This window comes from Sesamum indicum, linkage group LG7 (genome assembly GCF_000512975.1).
Source record: "Sesamum indicum cultivar Zhongzhi No. 13 linkage group LG7, S_indicum_v1.0, whole genome shotgun sequence".
Lineage (NCBI taxonomy): Eukaryota > Viridiplantae > Streptophyta > Magnoliopsida > Lamiales > Pedaliaceae > Sesamum > Sesamum indicum.
In genome coordinates, this window is record NC_026151.1 from 11,177,650 (window position 1) to 11,205,289 (window position 27,640).

The 27,640-nt window shown below is 31.2% G+C and overlaps 3 protein-coding genes across 4 annotated transcripts in view; 1 reads left to right on the forward strand and 2 right to left on the reverse strand.

Annotated features, from left to right (window-relative positions):
* Positions 2,566–5,188, reverse strand: LOC105167112. Its single transcript, XM_011086687.2, has 5 exons — positions 4,856–5,188; positions 4,437–4,754; positions 4,043–4,340; positions 3,328–3,462; positions 2,566–3,246 (listed from the first exon to the last, which is right to left on the reverse strand). Exons 1-5 carry the CDS (start codon positions 5,027–5,029, stop codon positions 3,128–3,130), a joined length of 1,044 nt encoding a protein of 347 aa, XP_011084989.1. The 5' UTR covers positions 5,030–5,188; the 3' UTR covers positions 2,566–3,127.
* LOC105167113 (protein GUCD1) lies at positions 12,737–19,138 on the reverse strand. Of its 2 annotated transcripts, none has more exons than XM_011086688.2 (10): positions 18,944–19,138; positions 17,864–18,234; positions 17,590–17,714; positions 16,724–16,835; positions 16,076–16,150; positions 15,144–15,232; positions 14,829–14,890; positions 14,194–14,278; positions 13,811–13,886; positions 12,737–13,040 (listed from the first exon to the last, which is right to left on the reverse strand). In XM_011086688.2, the coding sequence occupies exons 2-10, from the start codon at positions 18,023–18,025 to the stop codon at positions 12,984–12,986; spliced, it is 843 nt and encodes a 280-aa protein (XP_011084990.1). In that variant the 5' UTR covers positions 18,026–18,234; positions 18,944–19,138; the 3' UTR covers positions 12,737–12,983. The 2 variants fall into 2 exon arrangements, with proteins under 2 accessions (XP_011084990.1, XP_011084991.1); XM_011086689.2 differs by having other exon boundaries at positions 14,194–14,266; positions 18,944–19,131.
* LOC105167115 (rop guanine nucleotide exchange factor 5) overlaps positions 26,538–27,640 on the forward strand; it is a gene marked incomplete in the record, with an annotated part of 4,039 nt that continues 2,936 nt past the window's right edge. Inside the window, 1 exon segment of the mRNA XM_011086690.2 lies at positions 26,538–27,172. Coding sequence (XP_011084992.1) covers positions 26,899–27,172 — 274 coding nt within the window.

Here is a 27,640-nt window from a genome sequence, read left to right on the forward strand (position 1 = left end):
GATACTTTTAGAATTCACATTAGATACATCAAATTAAACAAAATTATACTTTTACTCCCATTGATCAAATGGAGTTGCACTTTTGGTCTTATATTTTACAGATTAATATTCTTTGCTCTACGAAATTAAACACCGTTGCAACTGTGATCCCAAAATTTAGTCCCATAAGATTAGTGCATGGGGCCACATCTGTAATGTTTTTTAATCTTATAAATCAAAAATATTATCTCATAAAGTAGGCGATCAAAATTACAAATCCCTCTTATTGAAAAATGTACTTTTACCGTCAAATTAGTTACTTTATCAAAAAAAAGAAAATGCAACCTAAATTGAAATCTCACATGAAAATATCAGAAAAAGTGTGTGGGTTGAGTTTTGGCGGGTGGTGTGTGAAAGAAGGCTTTTTTGTCAGATATGGAAGGGAAGTGAGTGTGGGAGTGGCGGACATTTTTGGTAGTTGTGATTTGGTACTACTACCACTTTTCACTGTTGTTTAGGTTGACTCAGTCTCCTCTCCTATCTCCACCCCTTATTATATATAATACCATATCCTAATATTTTTTTCTTTCAAATTCCAAGCTCATATGATTTTTCTTTTTTTCTTTTGGCTATGTGAAGATTGTACTAACCAATAATTTGTATTAATTTTTTTAACAATTTATGATTTTTCAAATCTACTTACTCATGCTGCTAAATTCAAATCATGAATCTTAATATTAATATAATTTATTTGTTTTTTATTAATAAAAAATTAATTAACCCTTCAGATATATACCAAACATGAAATGTTTTTATTTTCATTATTATTTTTTTTAGCAGTGAACTATCATGATTAAATCAATTACAAATTATGAATATCAAATTTGTATCTAACAACTATAATAGTCATATACTAATCATTAATATCAAATAATTGTATATATAATTAATAATTACTATTAAAATATAACGACACTTACTATCAAAAGAAAATGACTCATAGAATAAAAGTAGAATAACATTTTAGATGTTGATGGGATTCAAGCCTATGATCTTATGGCCATAAGACCTCAATATCACCAATTAAGTTACGCCTCATAATTCTTTTTCAGTTTGGTATTTACAACAAGCATAAATTAAATTTAGCCATTATAAAAGATATAGCCATTATTTCTCTTTTAGTATATGCTCTTATTATAATTAATTCTAATTACTAATATTTGACATTTTGACGCTTACGTAATAAATTTTTTTTTATTATTTATAATAAATTATGACTCTTTAAAAATTAAACAGAAAGGAATAATAACACTTTCTTCCCTTAAGATTTAGTGTAATTACACATAATCACCCTATTGTTTGAGATATTACATCTAGTATCCCTGAAATTTACTTTTATCTAACAAATTAGTCCCTCCATTAATAAAAATTTACTAAATTTATTAATATTAATAAAAAATTCGAACGAAAATTTGTATTTACCTCTAATTGATTTATTACTGAATTATTGCATGTCAAATAAATTTTCTATGATTAAATTACCCTTATATATTTTCACGAGTTAATATATATGACGAGATATATCTTAATCATTACAAGGGTAGTTTAGTTTAAAAAATAATGATTGACCTATAATAAATCAGTAATAAGTCAATTAAGTATATATCAATTTTTATTTAATTTCTTTATTAATATTAATTTTATAAATTTTAATTAATAAAAAATTAATTTATTAGATGAAAGCAAGTAAATTTTAAAAATGTTAAATATAATTTTTCAAATCCGTTAATGTCGTGTAATAATCTCAAAAGAAAAAGGTGAAAATGGAGGTGGAGCTGTCAATCAATATCAATACTACGTCGTACGTCAGAGCACCCATTCCCACGTCCCAATCTCAGTCTGCTTCGCGCTGAAGCTATTTGCCTTCTGCTTTCACACAACTTTAATTATATTTATTTATACTCAAACAAACAATCTCTTAATTAATATTGAAGTTTTATTTACGGAGCTATAAATCATTATTCCTCTCATAAATTCTCATAAAATAAAGAATAAATAAAACCCATTTCAGTACTAATTCAATCTTTTTTGCATAACATTTAGGGCCCCCAAAATGATGCCTAATTACGTTAATACTTTGAAATTTTTAAAATTATAAATACACTCATTAAAATTATTGTAATTTCTATTCAATAATAAAAGTTTATACAAACACCCCATAATAAACCCAAAATTAATATACTTCATCCCAAGGTAAATTATATTTACACCCCTTGAAGTTATATTGAATTATACAGACACCTCTTATCTAGCAAAATTACGACTACACCCCGTGAGGGTGTTAGTGTAATATTTAAAAAAAAGTGAGTAAATTTCGCAATTAATGAGAAACAACTCTAAATATTAATTACCACACTGCCAACTTCACCAACATAAAACGTGAAAACAGCAATGCCAGCCTCAGCCTGATAAATACATACATACCCAATATTATTGGTTATTGCACTGCACATACATAAAAATGTGAGAATCCATAATAAAAGTTGGAACAACCAGCCCATCAACATAAAGACCAAAACCAAATAATTGAGAAAAATAACCATAACTGATAATAAATACACAACTATGTACATTAATGACAAAACTACCCCTTCTTATTACATTTATACTTTAGCAATTGAATAATACACTACTACCATTACAAGAGGGGGGGCTGTGGATTTCTCTCCATTTCCCGCAACGTACAAAATGACCAAAATAACCCACACAAAACCTAACACAGTAGATGTCACTTGCAACATTTTCTAACATGCCAAACCCCACCTAAGAAGAAGATGCAATCCACTTATTCATTGAAAATATTACAACCAAAAACCCCTCACCCCAACTACTACTACTACTGCTTGCTTTTCTATGACATATTCCTCTATTCTTCTTCTTCTTACTATTGCAAAACAACCCTTGTCACAAAATGTCATCAGTCTCCATCCTTAACCAACATTTTTATTGTCCCCCTCTAACTACAGACTTCATCAAATATGACTTATGAAAACCACAAGAAAATCAAAAATCATCATCTTCTCTTCTGCCATTTACCAACTTAGTTTTCTACCTAGTAGGTTTCTTTCTACCATCACTTGGGTCTGAATCAGTAAGTCCACTCCTGAGGAAGGTACACCCCACGGTTCATTGGAGACGTGCCTCCCGCAAGTAGTAGACTCCGCCGATGTTGCAGCACCATCGCGTTCCGCCGAGCCAACAACAGATCTAATTATATTAGTTTAGGAATGTCAGCAACAATGGTGTTTGAGTTTGAAACATGGATTGTATGTATAAACTATTGAGTACCGTATTCGGGGACGAATCCTCGGTTGACCTTGGTGGAGTGACGATGTGGTTGGGATTGAGCAAAACCATTCATATCATCAAAGTTGTTGTTGAGGGAATGAACATTTCTGTCTGGGGCAAAAGGAACTGAATAACCTGTGACACACAAAGTCACAGTTTGATAAATCAAACCTAGGACAAATCAGAATAACATGTGAATCATAACAAATTTGTAGAGATTAAACGATATGCGCCTTTTGGAATATGAACAAAATCGCTGTATAATCCCGTGACAAGATTTTGTAAAGCAAGCCAAGATTTGCTACTTTCTTTCTTGACTAGTAAAGAAGATATTGAAAGCGTATTTGCATATATGTGAATTATTTATTACAAAAGGAGAAACGGAGTATAGCTCAAAAACCTAGAAATGAAAAGAAAACAAATGGTCAAATAAAGGGCCCATTTCACAGTAAGGGTCCCTACGTTGCAGAGATTTCCAGGACAGACAGAAATGGGTCAATTTTATTACCCGGTTTAATCCCTATTATTTTCTTGAATTAGTATTTCTTGTAGCATCAAATTAACCAAATAAAGAAACAATAGGACAAAAATTTTCAGCATAGAGGTGGGAAAATATTCAAAATAAAGGCGAGCGGTATATCCTTAAAATCAAATAACTCCAAAACAACAGTGCAAGAAAATGGGGGGAAATGGAGAGGCGCTGAACTGTAAATACCTGGCTTCTTCCGAGAATCCGAAGAATAAGCGTTACACTCATTATTACTCCCATATCTCCGAGGCAAAAACACTCCTGTCCCTGCGCATACGCGTTTCGCCGCCGCACCGCCACCAGATCCGCCATACAAAACGGCCCTCGTACCTGTCCCGGGTATACGGGTAGGGTTTTGCTGGATGGGCCATGCATCTTCACCCACTCCCCCGGCTGTTCTTCCACTCCCCACTTGATACATTTGTGGCTCACTGTACCACATTCCACACCCCTGTTTCTGCTGCTTCACCATCTGCTGCTGTAACTGCACCCGAAATTTCGAAAAATTAAATAATCAGCTAATCCACCTTAAACATGCAAAAAATGAAGTCGGTAAGATTTTGGGAGAATGGGTTCCTACATAAATGCTCTGGAAAACACAAGGGTTGGGATTTTTCGTAGCGGCGTATAGTTGCTCGACGCTTCTCGGAGAGTCCAGAAGGCCCTTATGTTTAGTCGGCCCAGGACCCCCACCGCCGTTCAGCTTGAGCTTCGCAACTTGACCGGCGGCGCGGTAAATCAGATTCCCAACCGCGTCATTTTTAGAACCTAACGGTGTTGTGGGAGGCGAAGGAACGCCGTTCGGGCTTCCGTTGCTCGACCCACCGGCGCTCCCGCCCATCCAACTCCCAAGATGGGCCAACGTCGACTGAGGCGAAGTCGACATCACCCAACGCTTCTACAAGAAAAAAAAGAAAGAAAAATTGTTAGGAACAGCAGGAAAAATCAACAAAAAAAAAAAAAAGAGCAGGGCAAAAAATAAAGCGAAATAGTGGATACCTCAAGACGTTCATGGCTGTTAGTTTCAAAATCATATGGGAAGTCGGTAGGGAAGCAGAACTCGGAGTCGGAGTCGGAGGCGTTGGTCTTGTCGAAGTTCTCTTTGTCCATGAGAAAATCATCAAAGAACTCGGAAGGCAACCAGAACCCAGCTCCTTCAACACTATCAGCCATTCTACAAAGAGTGTGCGTTGAAGTGGTCTGAGCAGCGAGGTTGCTGCCTGAGGAAGATATAATAATTCTTAGAGAGAGGGAGAAAAGGAGGAAGGGTCCCAAAGGGGGGGGCAAATAGGAAAGAGAAAAGGATGTAGAAGAGAGAGAGAGAGTGGGGAATGTTGAGGAAGACAGGGGGCTTGCTTTTATATTAAGGTTTGAAGGCTATGTTGGGACAAAAACAAGAAAAATAATATTCAAAAATCAAATGACATTTGAATTAGCTTTTTGGATTTTTGATTTTATGCAAATTTCTTAATGAAATTAGAAATGACAAGTTATTTTAAAAATGGTGTGTGTTTGTGTGAGTGTGCGGCAACACACCTCAATTCATGCAAACATAATGCCACTACTGCTTCCACACATTTCTCAAGTGTTTTTTTTATCTATTCTGTTTGTAATAATTTGTAAAAATAAATTATAAGAAAATAACGAAAGTTGAAATGATTAAAAATGGAAATAAATTGTCTTGCGCTTAAACTAAGTAGAGTGTTTGAATTTTTTAATATTCTTGAAAATTAAAATAAATTTTAATGTGTATTAAAAATAAAATTATTATATTTAAATAAGTATATTTGAAATCCCACATGACATAACAAGCGCAAATTAATATTATTATTTTTTATTTATGAAAGGGGAATAACAACACGATTATCATAAAAATCATAGCAGTCAATCCCAATTTTATCAGTGAATTTTTCATTCCCTTAGATTCAGTCAAACGTTACCAAATACAAATATCGGAATTTAGGCAGTCACATTTCCATTTCACAAAATTCTTTTTATTGGAAAAAAAACAAATCAGAAATCAAATCATTCAAATGGAACCTACTAAAGCTACATCATAATAGCAATCATGTTCTTCAAATTCACATCAACACCTTCAATCACATATATCAAATAGTAAGATAAGTCAGAATTTGTATGAAGGATAAAATTTTTTATAATTTATATAAAATCAAAATAAATAATATTTCACACAATAAATACCAATTGAGCCTCAACCCGTATTAATACCAATTACTCATAGTAATAAATTAATAACCATCGTATTCATAAAATAACAAATTTTACATTATATAATTAATTTAGAAAGCAAATGCAGTAACATAATTAAAATTGAGAGGTGGAGCTTACAGTAAAGTTGAATAGAATGATGAGAGAAGATGATTGAGTTTGGGGTGAGTTAATGAACTAAGGTAAGACATCACTGTCTTGGAGAGCAGAAGATAACACTAATTATTGCAATCCCTTTAATTGCGGCTACCAAGGACATGTTTCCATCTACTTAATTACCTTCTGCTCCTCTAATTACCTCACTAATCATATCCATCATGCCTAATTATACTCCTCCTATATCACCATTCTTTCCTACTTCTCTATATTCGTTTCATTTCAGAATGTACCTACAACTTTCAACCAATTCACAATTTAAGCAATAATTTTTCTATTGTACACAATTTTTTGTTAAGATTATTTAGAAAATTTGTTACTCAATTTTTTTTCTATTATCTTCTGAAGTTTGAAGAAAAAATGAATGCATTGTAATACAATTTAAAAAACATCACAAAATGAGATAAAATAATATTTTTTCCACATTTTTCGTTGAATTTAACAGAAGACCAAAAGTACCAAAAAATGTGTAATGGGTAGATTAATTGTAACAATGTGACTACATTACACATGCATCGATCATCACATACTTATTACCTTCCCTGATTGCGGTAATATATGTCAATCAATTATCATTCATTGCATATCATTGAAATTTGAAATTCAGCAACTCGTCAACCATAATTTATTCGCATTTCTCTATCTCTTACAAATAATTATTTAGTATGGTTACACAACGGTTGTTGATCGTGATTTTAATATATAAGAATGGTTAAAATATTTTTTATGGCTAACAATCATAACAAATGTTTATCCTAATTCTTTGATGTGGCAATTATTTTTTTCATGATAGAAAATGCAATTTTTTGCATTTAGTTTATTTAATCGTAATTAATAATAGTTATTTACTATGATTTTTTATCATAGTTATTAATATTATAGCTAATAATAGTTTCTTTTATAGTGTGTGTGCATTTTGATCTAAATTATTTTCATTTAAGATGGACTAATTTTAGATGTGACTATTAATGAAAATGCATACTTGTTAAAAGTGCATTAATAATCTATTTATTTGATGTTTCAATAAAAGTATATATGATCTATAAATGCTTTCAGGTGAGGAGTTGCTTTTGGAAATATTGTCTACTCCGTATAATTATGTTATCAGAATATGAATTATATTTGCACACCAAAATTTATCCAATGTCGTTTATTGCTACAGTCCAGTTATTTTGATGATATGATTATTTGGGTAAAATAACTTTGCTTATGTGATATTTACCCCCTAAACTAATAAATATTACACTTTTTTCCCTACTTATATATATATATATATATAGTTCAAATAATTTTTTATTTTTATTTTTATAAATTTTGCATTTTAAGTATAATTAAAATGTTCTTAATTGGAAAAGTATATTTTATTTATAATAAAGTAAAATACAGCTTATGAGTTAAATAGTTCAATTTTTTTTATAGACTCAAAATTAAGTAATGAATGAGTACAATAAATACACAAAATATTTTCATGAAAAGATTTTGTTAGTTTGGTAATAAAATTAAGTTATTAAGTATTTATTCTTTTAGATAAAAATGAGTAATTACATATCGATTTTTCAAACATATTTTTTTTAAGAAATATGGTAAAATATATTTTTTTATTTTTTTCTAAAAGTATTTAATTTTTGGTTAAGCATATAAATTTGTCAATTTCTTCTAAGAAGCATATATGAGTTATTGGTTATATTATATTTGTTGTGTATCTACTATATATTAATTTATACTCCACTTTTAATTTAAATTCTTTACTTATTAGAAAAATTAATTAAAAATAATTTGGTGATGATTTAATGTGTAAAATACTAAAATATATTAAGAATAATATAATTGTTCAAGGCATGAGTGGTATTTCTTTCCACTAGAGGGGTAAGTGTTACATTTGTTATCATGGGGGTAAATGTTATATGACAACTAATTCAAGGGGGAAAAATGTATTTTACCATAAATATTTAAATAAAATATGATTTGGGTCGAGATTTTTGATGAACTGTTATCTCTTGTTGGAGGAGGTTCACCTCATATCCTAGAGTTGGGTGATGTAATTGACTTGCAACAAGACGTTAGGTTTACTAGATTTGAACTTATCGAAAATTTTTCGATGAAAAAGTCAGGATAGCTCGAGGTTATATGGATCGCATAATTCGATTTCAATATAATTAATTTATACATAAGAAGTGAAACCCCAATATATTCATAAAAATTCAGGTGTCAAAACATACTGTCCACAACTTGATCAAATCGGCATTTGATGAATAGATGTACAATTAGCAATTGAGGGCATCCGGTGGAATTGGCATGAGCATGGTCGGTGATGCGCGCAGCGGCGGTGATGTGCAGTCATCCGCGGCATTTGTAGTAAGAAGGAAAACTCACTCACACTCCAAACAATTTTAGTACTGCTTTTTTCATACATTCTGATTGAAGGTTGCTTCGTTTGCCGGGAAAGAGAAAAGACAAAGAGAAAGAGAAAGAGAAAGCTGGTTGTCTCTCTTAAGAGTTTCCCGCCCACATACACACACACACACTCTCTCTCATTCAAACGTCGTTTTCAACTCCTCCTCCAATCCTCACACTCACACTCACACTCACACACCCCTTCTTCAGCTGTCTCCCATTACTCCAAACACTCCTATAATTAAATGCACTATTAAATGCTTTTTGTCTTTGATTTTGACTTTTTCTATGCTTACAAATCTATATTCCTTTTACTTCTCAAAATAAATATTATTTCTTTTTTCATTTATCAGAGTAAATTTTTATTTGTATTTACATTGTTGTCTTCAAGTGATGATGGTCATTTTAAGTTACCTCATATTATTCAATACTGTCTATATTATTCAATACTATTAGCATATCTTTCAATAAGCGAAATCAAAATATTTATTATGATGAAAATTTGAAATCTGTATCTTCAAATTCAATAATCCCTATCATTTTCTTTTTTGATTAAAATTATATTTTTCTTGAAAAATTTGTTTTTGAGATTAAATTTTATGTGAGACGTCCCGAAGAAAATGAGAAGACAAATTTTTTAACTTATATCAATTTACTGTATTTAAAAATATTACTCATATCGTACGAATCCATCAATGTTCCATCTTCTAATATTTAACAAAAAATAAGGTGGGTGACATTGAAAGTTGTATACACAGCATTCCCCCACCATGACTTGACCTTTAATACAACCACTTCCTAATTATATTGAATGTTAATTTGATTATATTCAACTAAACAGGCACAGATTAATTATACATGGAGTATTCTAATTATATTGAAGTATATATTAAACTATTAAATTATTATTATTATTATCATAATACATTCTTTTATTATTTGATGGTTTATTCAAAAATTTGGTAGGTATTGTAAAGAATATAATTCGATTAAACTTGAAACAAACATCTGACATACCTAGTTTATCTAATTTCAAAGAAATTTGGAGGAAAAACATTTCAAACCTAACTAGAGCATTCTTTTGGCTTCAAATTTTATTTGCTACGACTATTAATTATTAATTATGAAAACTAATTGTGTTAAGTGTTATAATTCTTCTAATGAATAAAGACATATCCAGCAATACAGGAATTTGGACTTTAAGATCTCGAATTCATGACATAGAACTTGACGGGCACATATCTTTAATGTGGGTGTGAGTGGGGCTGAAAAAAAGAAAAGAAAAACAGAGTTAAAAATGAAGGCATAATAATGGGAGAGAGTACAAGCTGGAAGAATTGAGCTGAAGTACTTAGGTTTTGAAGTTTATGAACATTCCACAGAGTGACGATTTTAAAAAACAGGTAAGATGCTTAGCCCCATTTGGAACTGTATTAATCTTACGGGTACATGTTTTATGTGCTTCCATCACAACCTTGTATTCCTGTCTATAATTTTTAGATCCACGCTTGTCTTATCTGCAGACTGCAAGTAGTGGAAATGGACGAACGCACATGATGTACCCGGCAAACAATTATTCCTGTTCTAGATCAAGACTCAAGATGTATGGCACAAACTATTTTTTAATATTTACGCCTAAATCCACTTTTTTTTCCCATAAATTATTGATTACATCGTCGTATTTACTTCCACTCGTCAAATTTGTAGATAGAGAGAGAGAGAGTGAAAAGGGTTTTCTTCCTTACATTGTTTCTCTATTTCCATATTTTTTCTTTTTTTCATTTGATTTGATGTGGGTTTTTTTTTTAAAAAAAAAAAAGATTATATTTTTATATATAAGTATCGCACGTTGATTAAGAACGAAAAATTTGAGTGTCTTATAAAGTTTTATTTTTCAAGCAATGCATTTTTTCAGAACAAGCAGAAATAATAAGGCACCGATGAAGTTGCAAATCGTATTATATATTTTTAGAATAATAATAATAGGTAGCATAGCATGCTTAGCATTGTCCATATCCAATAAGGGGAAACACAATTAAGAGGTATGTACATGCGGGAAAGCAAAATGAATGATTGTATTCAATTATTACAGTGTATAAGTTGGACATTATGACATTAAGTAAAAAAAAAATATGTTGGAAAAAGCTAAAATTATGGGTGTGTGTGTGTGTGTGGAGAGACATATCTTCATTGGTTGAAGCAAAAAAAGAAGCATTATGTCGGATGGATGTATGTACTTTGTTCCACTATCCTCTTTTATTTCCCTCTAATTAATCCCTCCCCTCTATCCACTCTAATAAAGTCCCATAATTTGACTATTTATTACTCACACCAATAACATTGAAATTTTATAAGTATGTGACTAAATTCCAGTTTTATATAAATGTTTGATTTTTTTTTTGAATAATTGAAGCATTGCTTGATATCTTAAGATTGTTTTTATTTTTATAGAAATATAATAATTACGACTATTATTTTCATTAATAAAATTCAATTTAACTAGCAAAGTTTTGAAGAGATTATGGATTTGAATTCCACTAAAATATGAGTATTAATCTATTTCAATAATAATCATGGATCTGTTATAATATTAATTATTAATTAATTATAGGTATTTAATATTAATTATTAATAATGCAATCGTTCACTCACAAAGAGCTGGTGGGTCTTGTTTCAACATGTAATAATAATAATAATATTTATTTACATACTTTAAATATAGAACATATAGTGGGAATTATTTGGTGGATGGTGTTGAATGCATTGGGTCCAGATCATTTTGATATTTGGTTTTAGGACATGTGATGCCCACAACATCTATTGTTGTAAGTTTAGTGGGTCCCTAATTCCTAGATTTGCTAATAATAACTCCACGATAAATATATTTTTCTTTTCTCAAAAATACAACACATATTTTATTCATTTGTTTTGCCCTTTTATTTTCTATTAGCTATTTCTTTTTAATTAATGACTCGGTAAATGTAATTGTAAGTAGGTTTGTTTTCTGATGAGCCGACACTTATTTCATTTTTATTGATAATAGTGAATGAGATTAAATAATTAAATATATTTACAAGTTGCAACGCCATGAAAAAAATTGTTTAGCCACAACAATTTACGATGACAAATTATTAATTATCGATCTTCTTATATTTGATCTAAATTATTGAATTAAGCACCACTAATTTATTTGAAATATTCTAATTCCATCTTGGCTAATTTACAACTATCTCTCCTAAAATTTGATGTAATTATAAGTGCATTATTATTTTTTGAATAACTATCAAATATCCTTCTAATTTTAATGTCGTTTAACTACGTGCCCATTTTGATAGATTTTCATTCAACTTTGTTGATATATTACCCCAAACGTCCTTTTAAATTATAAAATATAATTTTATAAAATATTTTTATGAATTAGTATTTCTCAATGGATTATTTACTTTACCCACCTTATTTTTTGTAATATATTTTTAAAAAAAAAAAATCAGCAAGATTGAAATAGTAATTTTTAACTCATCGTCTAAGAAATACATAATAATTTTCATTTGAAGGAGATATTTTATAATTTTTTAAATAATAATAAAATATTCATGATTATACCACATATCAAGAAAGGTAGCTAGAATTTACCCTTTCATCTTACCATAAAGTATCTTCTAAGTAATTGTTGTACCACCATTAACGTCTAAGTATAGTAGTTAAAATTAAGGTGCTATAGGCAAATTTAAGGTCAGAAACTTGAATTTTATTAAATATTTCAATATTTATCTTATATTATATATATTTACCATAATATATTTGCTCAATTTATTAAAATATTGAGCCTAAAATGACTGTACATAGTTTGAGGGCTAATGTATTTAATGCAACGGCTGATGAATTGTGAGGCCCAAATTTGGGATGAAACGTTGAAATTCAAAGTTTGAACCATGCCCGGGTCCTATTCCTACACAAATACTGTGAGAAAATTTATTTTGGATCATAACCAAATTTATAATTGTGGTGCAAGAAGATTGTGAAAAAATTAATTGTCTTCATCTACGGGGGCTGGGCTTGTACAGGGGCCCCGATTTGGGTTGGTCACATTAAAATCGAAAATTGATACTAGCACTGTGAGATGGATGATGAAATACAAGTATCTAATTACAGTAATAAAGTACAATTATAGCTGATGAATACAACAAAGGGTGGAGAAGCATTACATCACAGAGACTATGTACAGTCAGTCATGTACAGGTAAAGAAGAGACGGCGTGATATGCGCATAGGAATGAACAAGCAATGTCACGAGGAAACAATCTTTTATAGGTTGTCTTGATTGACTCCTCCCTCAAGCAATAACATTTTCACAAGGAAAAGAACCCTGAAGGGTTGCTTTCACTACCTCCCCTCTCAAGAGAAATCTGCATGGCAATTTTAACACACAGATCATAAGTAAATGCCTTCTCTCTAATTCATACATCAAAAAAGTGCGTCGCTGTGGAATTGTTGCCATTTAGTGTTTATTTCGTTTCATATGATCAAGAAAATGTAAGCACCAGACTAGCACAAGGTAACGAGATAAAATGGTCTACAAAGCGGTGAGATGTGGTACAATTGCAGTGTTGGGAAGGAAGGATAGTGCAACTTCCATGTTCAATTTCACACAATATAGATACGATTTGAAACGGGCCGAACTGTAACATTGTAAAGGACCAATTTAGAACAAAACTCTTTGAGAACTACAGTAAAAGTACTAGAACAAGAAATCAGTTTGAGGAAACAAGAATTAGCATCAGTGATTGCATGCAGTCCCCCTGTTGACACTTAAATATTCCCATTCCTATTTGTGGGATGTCCACAAGTAATGTTTTCCGAGCTCCAAATACCTAGTTAACTTCCCATGGTTTTGTTTGCTTAACTACAAGATGCAACATTCTTAGACACCACTTTCATGGATAACAAATGCGAAGATGACCAGCTGCACACATTCTATGTTCTTAGTTGGAGATTGTAAACTGAGCAATGTAGCAATGCGGATCAAGGGAACAGTTCATTTCGTCAGCAACAGAGAACCAATGCAGAAAATTGCAGACACGCAATACTTAGCAAAATCAACAGCTAATTCACAAAGTTGTTTTCCTGTACTGTGGTCATATTGCAAATGGAACAAGCTACACAGTTTGTAAATTACCAGCAAAAGATCTTCATCGGTACCAAAAGATTTATGGGCCTGTTCTAAACACCGTGATGTAACCCTCTCATGTTTCCTGCAAAACAAACTTCATAAGCTGAATAAAGTTTAACAAGCTTAGTCATTATATTCAAACTTTCTGACACTGGGACCCAAAATAATCACAAACCTACCAATCTGAAGATTTTCAGTAACAATTCGATCAAGGTTCTATTACGGCTTCTTTATCATAAATTTTGTGTAAATCCGAACTCAAAAAGTTGTGGTTGTGTACAGCGATTACAAGAAAATTTTGATTAGAAAATTCAGTTCAATAAAAAGCTGTATAACTGAAACAAGCAGCAACTATAAAATTATGCAGAGATGCAGGAAAAACATAAGACCTTGAGCTGGCTGGATCTCGAATCTCAAACTCGTTGGTAACAGCATCATAGCCACAAATAACAACATAGTGACCTGCAGGGGCCACTGGTCTAAGTCAGCATGTAAGAAACCTAATTGAAGAAACCATTGAGAAAAATCCCTTGTTCATATGCAATACCTCAGATAACAATATTATGTGAGAATTTGAGGCAAACAAAAACTGAGATGTTTAACAAGAAACAAGGATGTGAAATTCACATCTAAATACATGTCCTGAACTGCATATGCTCGTGCTGGAAAAAGTCATAAGTGAATCATGCTACAGGCACTATTCTTATAAGGTAAAAGAAACTTTTAGCTAAACTGTAATGAGGATTTTACTGAATACATCAGATCAAGTAAAACACAATAGTAGCCCTTTGTACAACAACTTTTCCAGTAAACCATTAATGTCATGAAACATCCAGTTTCCAGAAGAATTTCTGCATGAAGATAAAAGATCAGATAACTGAATGAATTTGATGCTGTACCTTAGAGCTAGACTCTATCATACAGTCAATATTTTCAGCAGTCCGCAACAAGCACATGCACAAGCTGACTGCAACTTACAACCAGATGAAGAGCAAAAACATACAAGACCACACATCATTCTTACCGGTGTAGCCTGGGCTGCCACTATAGAAGTCTGAAACACAAGCATCCTCTAGCTGCGAATGACTGCATCCAGGAAAAAGAGAAGATTCAGAATCTATATAATTTTATACTTCAGAAAATAACAATGCTGCATGGATAAATGACAAACTATGAGAAGTAAGGAAGATCAGTTAGTATTGTTGACTTTTGACAAAATACACACACAAACTTGTAGTGGAACATGTTGGGGGTCACTCCAGTGAACCGAAACTTGAAAAGGGAGAAATAAAACAAGACTACCCAACTTTAACATCTAAAGAGATCAAGTACAACATACCTTAATTTATACTGATCGACTAAAGCAATAGCAACATATTTTCCAGACAAGATAAAGTCAGAAATTTCTTTGGCACTAACTGATCTGCACTGTAAAGAAGAGAAACTATGTCATGCATCCAAAAGCAACAATATGAAGATGGCAAGAAAGACTGATAAGGAAGAATGAGAAAGAAGTAAACTATAAGGTTTGACCTTATAAGTGAATCAGCAAAATCAAGAGAACTACATAACCAGAATACTTGTACAAAAGAATTAAGAAACAAGACCAGGAAATCGGAAGTGCAGTCATAAAAAAGCTTAACAGGGGAAAAAAAAGAAAGAGTTCCTTAAGATATAATCATTATCAACATGCCACAAGCAAATTGAACATCAACTGCAAATAGTGGGATGGACTAGGAAGTCCTTGTCCTTTGTAACTCAAGCAGAGTTTGATAAATACTTCCATCAACTGTGATAAATTATGCGTACAGCTCTAGAATAATGGTCAGAATTTGTTTCCCAAACTGTGTTACAAATTTTAATGAGAAACTAAAATAAAATTTAAGGTGTTGAAAGATGAAATTTCTAATGGCACAACAGTGATAATATTTTTTTTGTTTATGTGGCCAGCAGGAAATGGATAAGGAGCAAGTCCCAAAGAGTTCAATAATGTTAACCACCAAACTGGTTAGGTTGAAACACCACTTCACACCAAGGACATCTGAACTTTTATGAAACTTATCCTGGAAGCCTCCTGGAAATTGATAAGTGTGGAAATATTTACATATTCATACATCAATTACATACTTTTGAAATATATAAAAAGTTGTTAAATGAAAATGAAGAATAGAAACAATGCTACAGTATATATATACTATATAGCATCCATAAGTTTACAGTCAGTGGATGAATGAACAGAATAATTATTGAACCTAGTTTAACAGATTGTACCTCTATGTCGATTCCAGCTTCCCGCGCTTCCTGGAACAGCATATTTACTCGTACTAGATCATTAGGCAATTGGTCCTGCAAAATGATATCTTTTCACATTGAAAGTAACTCTAAATAAGTTGTTAATTAAACAAGTAAATCATGTCAACAAAGCCAGTTTCTGGTAAAAACAGCTCAAAATCATTAAGGACCAGTCGTAAATGGAATTGATTGCCCAGGAACGATATCAAAACAGGAACAGAGAGAGAGAGGATGGACAAGGGGGTGGGACGAGTGGAAGAGCGAGAGGAAGTGTCCTTTTCATCCGAAATTTTACATCCAACTAAGTTCATCAATGCATAACGACCCAACAGGATTATGCACTCAGAAAACACTACTTTTAGCAAACCCCATTGGGTTTACAAGTCATACATAAAACTACATAAGAAATAAAAAGAACAGAATAGTCCTCTTCCTCGTTTATTTTCCAATTCTGGTTCTTACTGTCTTCCTTTCAACAAACATCGGATGAAAAAGTTGACATTTCCTTAATATCATTGACCACATTAAAATAATTGAAATATATTCTTCAGGATCCAGCCAATGTAACTCAGAAATCAAATAGTTGACCCACATAAAAAAGATCTTTAATAAGAATGGATGTTTTACCTTGTAAAATCTCTCGACAGAAAAATCTGGATTTGCTCCTAATGTAACTGTGCAGTATGTAAATCTTACAGAAAACTTCTGCAGCAAATATGCTAAATCAACAGTCCAAATACTGAAAATACACACAGTGTAATAGGCTATCAGAAGAATATTCAAATCAGTAAACATTTGCATGACTATATCGTCTCTATGTCTCACATATTGTACAATGGATTAGCATAGGAAAACAGTAAAAGATAATACAACTAAAACGAATTTCTGGAAATGGAATTAGATAAACAATTGGAACATTACGCTATGGCTATATTAAATTTGCCTGCTCTATTTAACTATGCTGGTCTATTAGAAGATTGGACAAGCTCCACTTCAAGATAATTCAATAAAAATAAATTATCTGTGGTCCGTGATTATTTTAGAGATCTCGAGCCATATTGACCAAGCACATTCCAGTGACAAGTTTAAGGTAGCACTAGGTTTTCCTACTTGGGTGTGGTCCATCGTCTTCATGATCTAGTCAGATTTAAAGAAATAATCAGAATAAGCCAGCAAACTTGGCAGCAATATGAAAAGATTAAAGGGGCATCTTGTATCAGCTAACATTGCGGAATTATGATATCAACATACCATAGGTTATCCAAAACTAACTTCCAGATAAATAAGATTTCCTCTTTTGTCAAGTTCAAGTGTTGAATCTCATCAAGTTTCCTAGTTCTTCCAAGAACGGAGAATGATAGTTGGAAAAGAACAGAGAAACAGCACAAGACTATAACTTGTTCAGCTTGATTTCGTCAGAAAGCATAACCATGGAGAATTTGCAAGAATATAAATATGATCTGAGCCTTAAATGTTTTATCAAAAGATAGTACCTAGTGGTACAGCAAAGCTCTTCCAGTTCTTGAATGTTACAGTCATAGATGCCAAGAGCTCTCAAAATCATTAGAACGCAAGCAAGACCACAATCCCATGTGTGCTGTTGGTTTATATGAGGGACCTAGCATCAACAAACATAAATCAAATGATAGAGGAAGAACCAATTGATGTACGGCTGCATTGAATGAGAAACTAGGATGGAGCTCCGCGACACTCTGAAGAAGATAATACATGAAATACCATAGACAATGAAAGAAATACGAGACTTACTTCAATGAAGTGGGACAAGACAGAAGTTTCATGCTTGCCATTGTTTGATGATTCTTCAATAGAGTAGGTCTCAACAAAGTTAAAGTGATTTCCAGCTGAACCTTCAAAATTTTCTTCATCCGGTTTCAAAAGTTTGTTCAGGAGGAGATGTATAGACCACATCTTTCAGTATGTATAAAGAAAAGTCAATAATAGCACTACAACTTTATTGATCTCAGCAATACTTGTGGAGCCTCTTTGTAGAAGTTCAAAATGACCCGAGATTTGGCCAACTAAATTACTCGCTAAATATGGACACAACAACAATCATCTTCCAACTTCTTAATTTTGATAGCAGAAAAGGCAAAATGCTTTTGCATTTAAAGTAGAGCCTGCAAATGAAAATAGACCACACTTCAGTTGCTATTCATGCCATGAACTGTCATTTTGTGAAATCAAACATGAATATAATTATTCGAAATTGAACTAAAAGAAAATTTAAGGCATTGCCAAAAGGAACAGTTCCATGCGCTTTCAGAAGATCAACAAATCCACTCATTAATTGCATAGAAAAGAATTTTCACTGTGAATCAAATTCCTCAAAAAGTCCTACTTTAACTAACAGTTCATTCCAATCAGTCCTATACACACAGATGAATCCCAGCCCCTATAACTATGTAGTTTGTGGTGTAGAATTCCACAAGTAAAGAACTCAAAACAATCAAACCCACAGCCCATCTCGGATAACCCTCCTCTCAATCCGATAGAAACCAGCTTCTCTACCATCTATGAGATTATCAAGACATCTTCAAGAATTTCTACCATTCAACAACAATCATAGCATCAAAGTCAATCATCCATTCATCAACTACTTACCAACAAGCAAAATCTGTACACAGAGATCAATTACGCGCAGAATAAGTCAACAACGCTCATAAGAAGGTAAAACAATCAAACGCAAATTCGAAACCAATAAAGAAACATTTCATTGCAACCTAAAACAATCAACAAGAGAACATTACACAAAAACAAAATTACAATCACACAAAAAATAAAATTGAAAAAAAAGGTTTTTCATCTGGGAGGGAGGGAAAAGAGTACCTTTACGAGCATGAGAGAGAAGATGTTTGCAAGTAATGGCGCTTCATTCTGTTGCAATTTCGGTAGAAAAAGGGTATGGGCTTTAATAATTTGAAAGAGTAAAAAGACCTATGAGAGAAGAGAAGGTGCTTTGTTCTGTTGTACCTTTTGCTCTGAATATGCATTTTCTTTTGTGTTTTGTTCTGGTTGGCGGTGGGGTGCTATTCTATGCTGCATATTGGCTGAAAACTCCCTTTGCACCCATTGGTCCTATCTTATTAGTACGGCTACCATACTATCATTCAATTTTAATGAATTCCACAATACAATCAATAAATTTTATTGAATGCACATCTTCTCAACTTTTCTTTTCATTCTTTAAATTTTCATGGTCAGCTTTTTTTATTTCTTACTCCGAATCTATTTTTAGGACATAATTTTTTGGTACTTAACTACTTTATCTCATCTTATTGCAATTTTAAATACTTAAAAAATTAAAGGACTCTGATGGAATTTATCCTTTCTTACATAAAAGGATTACATATCATATTATTTAGCCATCCTGAGTATAAAATTTTAATTAAGAATTTGAATTTGAGGAGAATGAATATTGGAATTAAGAATTTCAAAATCACATCATATTAACTCCATTATCATGTTATAAAATATAGTTCAAAATGAGAGTTTAAGAATTTTATTATTTTCTATAGAACTTGACCCCATTCATTCCATATTTATGGGAATTCATTCAAATTTAGGGATTCCCTTAATTCAATGAATAGGGATTAATGGATATACTCCAAAGTCGAGTTTAGTATATCCAGCAAAATATAATTATTTGGATAATTTTTAAAAATGCAAGGAAGATATTTTCGTGATCCGCTCAAATAAGATGTGAAAATGTAGACCAATAGACTCTCACCATAATAAATTAACCTAATTCACGTTATGTCTGAATGTGATTAAATGTTGTTATACACATAAATTATTATACGTGATATTAACAAATAGAATAATTACCATCCGTTGTAAGTCTTAGTTGCATGAGTAAAAACCACCCAACTGCCCATACCTGATTCATAACTAAAAATATCAAAAGTTTTATTTTTTTCAATTATAGTAAAGTAGAGATATGTATGTATATGTGGAATAAAGATCTGTATCCTCGTGAAAATGATAAGGACAAATCAGTAATAATAGGGGTCCTCAAATCTTGTTTTGTCTGACTGGAAACTGATTGGATTTTTTTCTGTATATTTGGACAGTTGCAGAATTTAGGATTCTCCCCCCAACTCTGCACATGAATCATTGCCCATCTCCCAATTTATGTCTGCCCTTTCTCATATAATTACTATATATGTAGAATCCACCACAATTATGATGACACTGACTAGTCCAAATTTAATTTTACTTATACAATTATATAAAAAAAAACATAACTATATTATATATAATATTTATACAGATATAAAACATATATATATATATATATGTATACACAATCAACCAGCACTCCCTTCACCGCTATTTTTCTCATGATACGCATCCATGTCATTGACCAATACGGCAACTGCAAGTCGACATTCTTTACATTAGTAACGACATATACATTATTAGTCAATCACCACATAAAGAACAAGAAAACAAAGACATATTATTAAGGTGAAAAACATTTTTTTGTTAAATGTTGCAATTATTTTAGAATTAATTACATTTAATTTTTTTTCTAAAAAATACGAAATTATATTTTTATTCAGAGAAGTTTTAAAATTACCCTAAGTCCCTCTAAAAATTTACTGTTACACTTGATTCTCTTTCATTAAAATTTGGATGGAAACTACTTACATTACCAAAAAACATTACTTATATTTTCTAATTTATCCCTGTTTAATGTTCTCATGTAATAACTTTGTACTTATAAAGGGATAAATAGAATGGTGTTAACCTCACTCGATACAATATATATATATATATATAAATATATATTATATGTAAATATATATATATTTAAATAGCCCCACTTTATATATATATGTATATATATTTAAATATAATATGATATATATGTATATATATTATATATTTATATATGTAGAATATATATTATATATATGTATATAAATATAAAAATTAAATCTTGACTTGGGTGTTTTTCTTTTTTTTCGTTTAAATAAATTTATATAATTTAATTATGTATAATTAATTTTTAACAATCGCCGCGGCCAGTGATTGACCCATCGTATTAAATTTATTAATATAATTTTAAAAAAAATCTATTCATGGGTCAATTTTTTGCATTTTGGTGGTGAATTATGAAGTTTTTGTGTATTTTGAGAGTATCCATAAAGTTTTTGTGTATTTTGAGAGTGCCTAACGCATCTGAATATCTTGTACTCTTTGAACGAGTGCAATATTGTAATTTTTAACAATTGTACCAAATAAATACACTATTACATTTGTACCCTTAATTGTAATGTTTTGAATTAATGCAATGTTAATTTTATAATTTTCGTATTTTAATATATTGTTAAAAATTAATTATACATAATTAAATTATATAAATTTATTTAAACGATAAAAAAAGGAAAACACCTAAGTCGAGATTTAATTTTTATATATAATATATATTATACATATACAAATATATAATATATATATACATATATATCATATATATATAAACATATATATTACAAATATATAATATATATACATATATATCATATCATATTTAAATATATATACATATATATATTTACACATATATATAAAGTGCCCCACTTTTAAGTGGGGCACTTGAGACGGCAACCCGACTTGAAGTCGGGATTCAAAATCCCAACTATTCAATTTCCCAACTCCCCCGTTTTTTGTTTTTTTTTAATATTTTAATGGCGAGTCGGGATTTTAAATCCCAACTCGTCATATTTATATAAATATATTTAAAATAAATATATTAATATATATATATTTTTGGTAATAAAAAATTAAATAACTCTATGTTTTTGGATACTTTTTGACAAATATTATGATCCAAAATTTATATAGGTAAACGTCCTATATTAGTTGTAGATGGGGAGTTTGAGTGAATTACAACCCCAATACCTCATCTATCTAGCTAAACGCCTTTTTAGGACACAACCGTAAGGCTCATATGAAGTCAAAGCGGACAATACCTCGCGCAATGGGATACCGATCAAGTTGCAAGCCACATTATTTGGGCCCATATGCGGGACAAGGCCATATGCCCCTCCCGAGCCCCTCGTCTGGAGGGCTAATGATGTAGGCAAGCCATATTAGTTGCAAACGAGGAGTTTGAGTGGTTTATAAAGGCCTTATATTCCTAGCGAGGTGCATTTTCAAAACAAACCCCTGAAACTCATACGAAGTCAGAGCAGACAATATCTCATGCGACAGGGTAGCAATCGAATCGCAAGCTGTATCAAGAATAAAAAAAAAATCCAAAATTTTTGCAAGAGACTCATCCAAATACATATACATGGTTAGTTTTGGACCATTTCGGGAACGACCTAAAAATAAATTCAAATATTCGCAGAATGTACTTCCTCTCATTTTCTCATCTTTTTGTGCTGAAATTTTTCTTCAATGGTATTTATATATGTATATTGTTCGTCTTTCATGTTTTCTGTAGCAATAGAACTTTAAAATTATGGATTCTAGCCCTTTGTTTATGTGTACCAGACATCATTGGATTTGGATTTGTATTGAAGTCCGGATCCAACCCAAATTTAATTGGATATGTGTTATTATTGTAAAATGAGATTTGGGTCAAGCTCATCTCAAAAGCCCATCTCAAAACATGGACCCACATACATATATATCTTTTGTCTCTCTGTTGTGCATTAACTTTGGGGGCAAAATGAACAACTATCAATCTTTTCATTTTATTTCGTATTTCGCCTCACGCATACAAGTCATCGTATATAAAATTTATATTTTTTATATAGTAAAAAATATTCTAAACCTACATATATAAATACAAAAGAGACACATTAAGCATTGTTTACGCTCTTATTTGAATAGCCTCTCTGAATTCTATTTTGCCTCATAAGAAAAAGTATTTTTTATCTATTTTTAGATTAATAAAGTGTATACTAAGTTATTTATCAACTTTCCATATTATTTTTTTTTTAAAAAAGTAAAGTTCTTAATGATCTTTTATTTATTCTAAAAACACAGGAAATAGTTTAAAATGAAGGATATGAATTACAAAGCGACCATCCGAAGAAGTCTATTTCCTTTAAAAAAAACAAAGGCTAATAGTTTGTCACTGCCTTCTCTTTTCAAACAAAAACAACTACTCCTTTTACTGAAAGAGGGCAATGATGAGTTAAAGGAACGGTAACTTTCTCTTAAAAGAGACACAAAAACAATTTTGATATAGCAGTTTTGCTTGAAATATAAGTCATTTCTTTTTGTCTTATGCTTTTCAAAATTGAATTCCACTAAATTCAAATACAGCTTTTCCCTCTCATTGGATTTTGAATCAATATTATTTTTTCCTTATTTCATATAAAAATCTCCTATGCCTTTAGGTTTTATATTTATCTTTATTGATACATTAGATTCAAACCACAACGTTAAACTCTGAATATTTTGTATTTAACATTATTTACTTTTGACTTAACGTAATTTTTTGAGAATATTTAGTTCAAAATTTTTGATAAAATACCAAAAATAAACTCTATAAGTTAACTTTTTTCATATTTTCTATCTGACATATATTATTTTCAGCCAATACAAATAGGCTCACAACAAATTAAAGAAATAAAATAAAGTATAACTGAAATTTCACCGATTAAGTTGTATAGCAATGAAAAATTAATTATATAATCATCCTAAAATAGGGTTGTACTTGGGAGCTCTCACGATTGGTCGATCACGAAAAAGTGGACCCTGCACTATGAATAATACGAACCTCTTAATTAGGATTGGTCAATTTTAGGGGTAATAATTATTTTTTGAAGTCTGAATTGCTTCTATCAACTATTATATGTATGTCGGATGCACATTTAATTTATGCTACTTTGATGTATACATATCGACGAAAAATTAAAAAAAAATAAATTGCATACATGACATGATTTATCCATCATTAGAATTGCCTGCATTAAGAAATTCTTTTACTCTTGCCTAAAATGCTCCAATCCAACGTCTAATGCCTAGTAAACTTTGTTCACAACACTAGAAAAAAAATAAATTATTTTTTATATTTTAAATAACCACAATTTAATAATGATAAATCAATAATATTCACTAGAGTCAAACAAAATCAATATAAAAAGCTAACTTTTACCACAGTTCTAACTATAATCATAATATTTGCTATTATTTTTTTATTGTAGCTAATATTTCAAACTCGTTTGCATTATACAGTAGTAGTTAATTAACATTTGCCGTACTTTTTCACTCTTAACTCTAATATTTAGCCACTACCTATAGTAATATTTAATACCATTTGATTTATTTAAAATATACAAATCTACATTATTTCAATAAAACGACATATCATCCACTAGCTATCAGATTATTCTATTATTTACACATATATTCTCACTTCTCCTCGTATAACAAAACACCGCAAAGCTTAGTTCAGTTAATATACAAAAACTAAAAAATTATTTGTGGCTTAAATAGCCTAATGATAACCAAAAATAATATAAAATTACAAATTACAAATAATACAATTAAAATTTCCATTTAATTCCATAGATGTGATGTGGGGTCTCTGAGTTAGTTGAATATGTGGAGCCATAGATCACCTAATTCTTAAATTTCACCTACTTGGGTTAAGGCTACGAATTATAGACATTATATGTTTTGGTAAGGAGAATATCAATTATTAAGGTGAATGACGTCAACCTATTAAATCATAGTAGAAGTGAATCCAAAAAATATGACAGTAGAAAATTATAGTAGGGAATTAAATGCATGTAATAAGTAACAAATCAGTTATATTATGTTAAATGTTCATGTCCCAAATACCACTCAACATTTTCTAGGAATTTTGTTAACCAAAACATTGTAAGTCTCAAAAATCCACCTTTGTTGCTGTTCAAACGTTGTACCTTAAATATGTCCTGCACCACATGTTGCACGTTCCTTATGTATAAATGTTATGTGCATATAAAATCCAAGTAATCTTATAATTAAGAGAATATTTTATGTAATAATAACTTTGAGAGTTTATTTAGTTTGGTTGATAAGGCTGAATATGATTAATAGCGTAGGTAAATCAATTGTTTATTTTGGTGGAGATTGGAGAAGGCCACTTTACTGTACTGTGGTTTTTTGGGTTGCCTAATTTTACTGTATGACTTAAACAACTCACTCCACTTCTTGACATGGAATTGAGTTGTCGGTCCTTATTTTGGTTGACAATAGGATAGCCAAGAGTCCATATGCCAATTTTTGGGCAAGGCATATTACATGAATGCCCTCCAACTACTCCACCTGGGAAACCTTAATAATGCCGAAATTTTCAGACACCTAAAACGAGATTTGTTTACTGACCTGATATAATGATTTTTTTTAAAATTAAACTGATCTAAAAATAGTTCTTAAATCTGCATGGAAATTTTTTTTGGACTAGATTGAACTCAGAATAATTCTGAAATCTGTATAGGAAAAATACTTTTATTTCATTTTTATCAGCCCTCGTCAGAATAAAGTAGAGTACACAAACTACAACATAAAGGATGGAAACAACGATGATTAAATATGTGGAAATGATGAATTATAAGTTATAACTTATATTTGCCGACACAATGTAGTAATAAATACTACTTAATGTAATTTCGTAGACAAGTCGACTATCTTAGTATGCAAGAAGGAACCAACATCTTATTTGAATTAATTATCCTTGGTCAAAGTAGTTGCCATCTTTAAAACGATGCAAGCCCCAACAAATTTAAAGTCCATCAACCCTCAACCTAACTCAATTCATACATTCACTCTCAACATTAATCCTATAATTAGCTACTAATAATCATGTTTAATCCATGACCAATTATTTCAATATTTACTATAATTATCAACATATTCTTGAAAATATTGCAATAAAGTTATTCACAAAGAGTATATTGAATACAATATATCGGTCATGTTATGTATAATTATTGCGTTTTTAGCAATATGCTGTTCATTGATAAACTATATTTATGTGTGTGAATAAAATCTAAATAATATAAATGAGAATGAGGTACTGATTACAACTAAATATTTTGAATTGCGAAGTTGAGATTATTAATTAAGAAGTTCGGTAATTTGAATAGTTATAAACTTCGATAAATTTTATTTTATTTTTACATGCATGTAAATATTAATATATCGAATTAGAGTTACTTTTTGCAAGTTTTGAATAATTTAGATGTTATTTATTAGAAATAAATATTTTGTAAAAATATATAATTTTGTTTTTAAATAACTATAACCAAACGCCCTCTAAATCCATATCCTAATTCGCATGAAATCTAATCCCAATTTACTCAAAATCGAGAAAGGGTAGAATTGTAAAAGCAGCAGCATTGGGGCTGATACGTCGTCACCCCTACGGCTATGGATCTTTTTCCATTATAATATGAATATTTTGAATGGGAGTCCCAAAGCCTGAAAATGGACGTTGGCCCTTTTTGGCACTTGTCAGCAGTTACCTTACAACCTTGAAAATCAAATTCTTACATTACTACACACAGCGGCATCAGGTAGCACAGAGAATAAAATCAGTGTGCCCACAAGCCGTCTTTGTCGAATCACCCTCCAAGCCCTTCAAAAACTCGTCTCTTTTTTGAATATTTCACCTTTTGAACTCTTTGCTAGCGGTAAAGATTGAATCTTGGAAGCGGGATTAATGGGTTTTGATAAGCCCATTTTGCAAACAGTAGAAATCAGGCTAGGCCGGTGTTTTCTTGAACAGAAATAGTGTATTTTCATTTTCGGGTCGTCTTTTGTTGTTTAAGATGGAAAGTGTAGCTGAGAAGAGCAAGAAGAATGATGAGTTTGAGTCGGTTAGTGGTGGCTCTATGACAGAGTCAAGTGAGAGCAGCCGAAGCACGAGCAGTGATAGCAGATCGAGTGCTCATATTTTTTCTCCAGCTCAATTGGGGTGGCCTATTAGAAAGCCTGCCAATTGTTTGAAAAATGGCTTTTGTGAAGGGAAAAGCAAAGCCCGTTTGAATGTTGAGAGCGGTGATGATGAGTCTAAGTTAAAGAAGCAGGGTCCCAAAGCTTCGGGTGAGTTACGTCTTTTATTGTCTTCTTTCTTTTCCCTCTTTCTTTTTCTTTTCTTTCAATTTTGAAGTTAGGGTAGCTTAATTTTACTTTTGCTGAAAAAGGGAACATTTCAAAAACATAAAGTAAAAGAAGAGAATTTAAAGACGAATGATCTGATTTCTGTGTGTTTGTGGTTGTCTACTTTGGTTTTCTGATAAATAAACGTCTTGAATTTGTGTTTGAAAGGTTGACATTCACCAGTCTTGAGGTGAATAGTATATAGTGATATCAATCTCTAAGTGTAATGAGAATTAGCTTGAAATGAAGAGAAACATCATTGCAACATATGAATTGGTAGTAGGGGCAAAATGGTCCTTTAAAGATTATGGTATTTAGTTATACCACACCACAAGTTATCAAATGACTACTACTTCTTTTGCCTTCAAGTTGCACTCTTCTGACTAGCGCAGCTGTTTGAATTCTCATAGA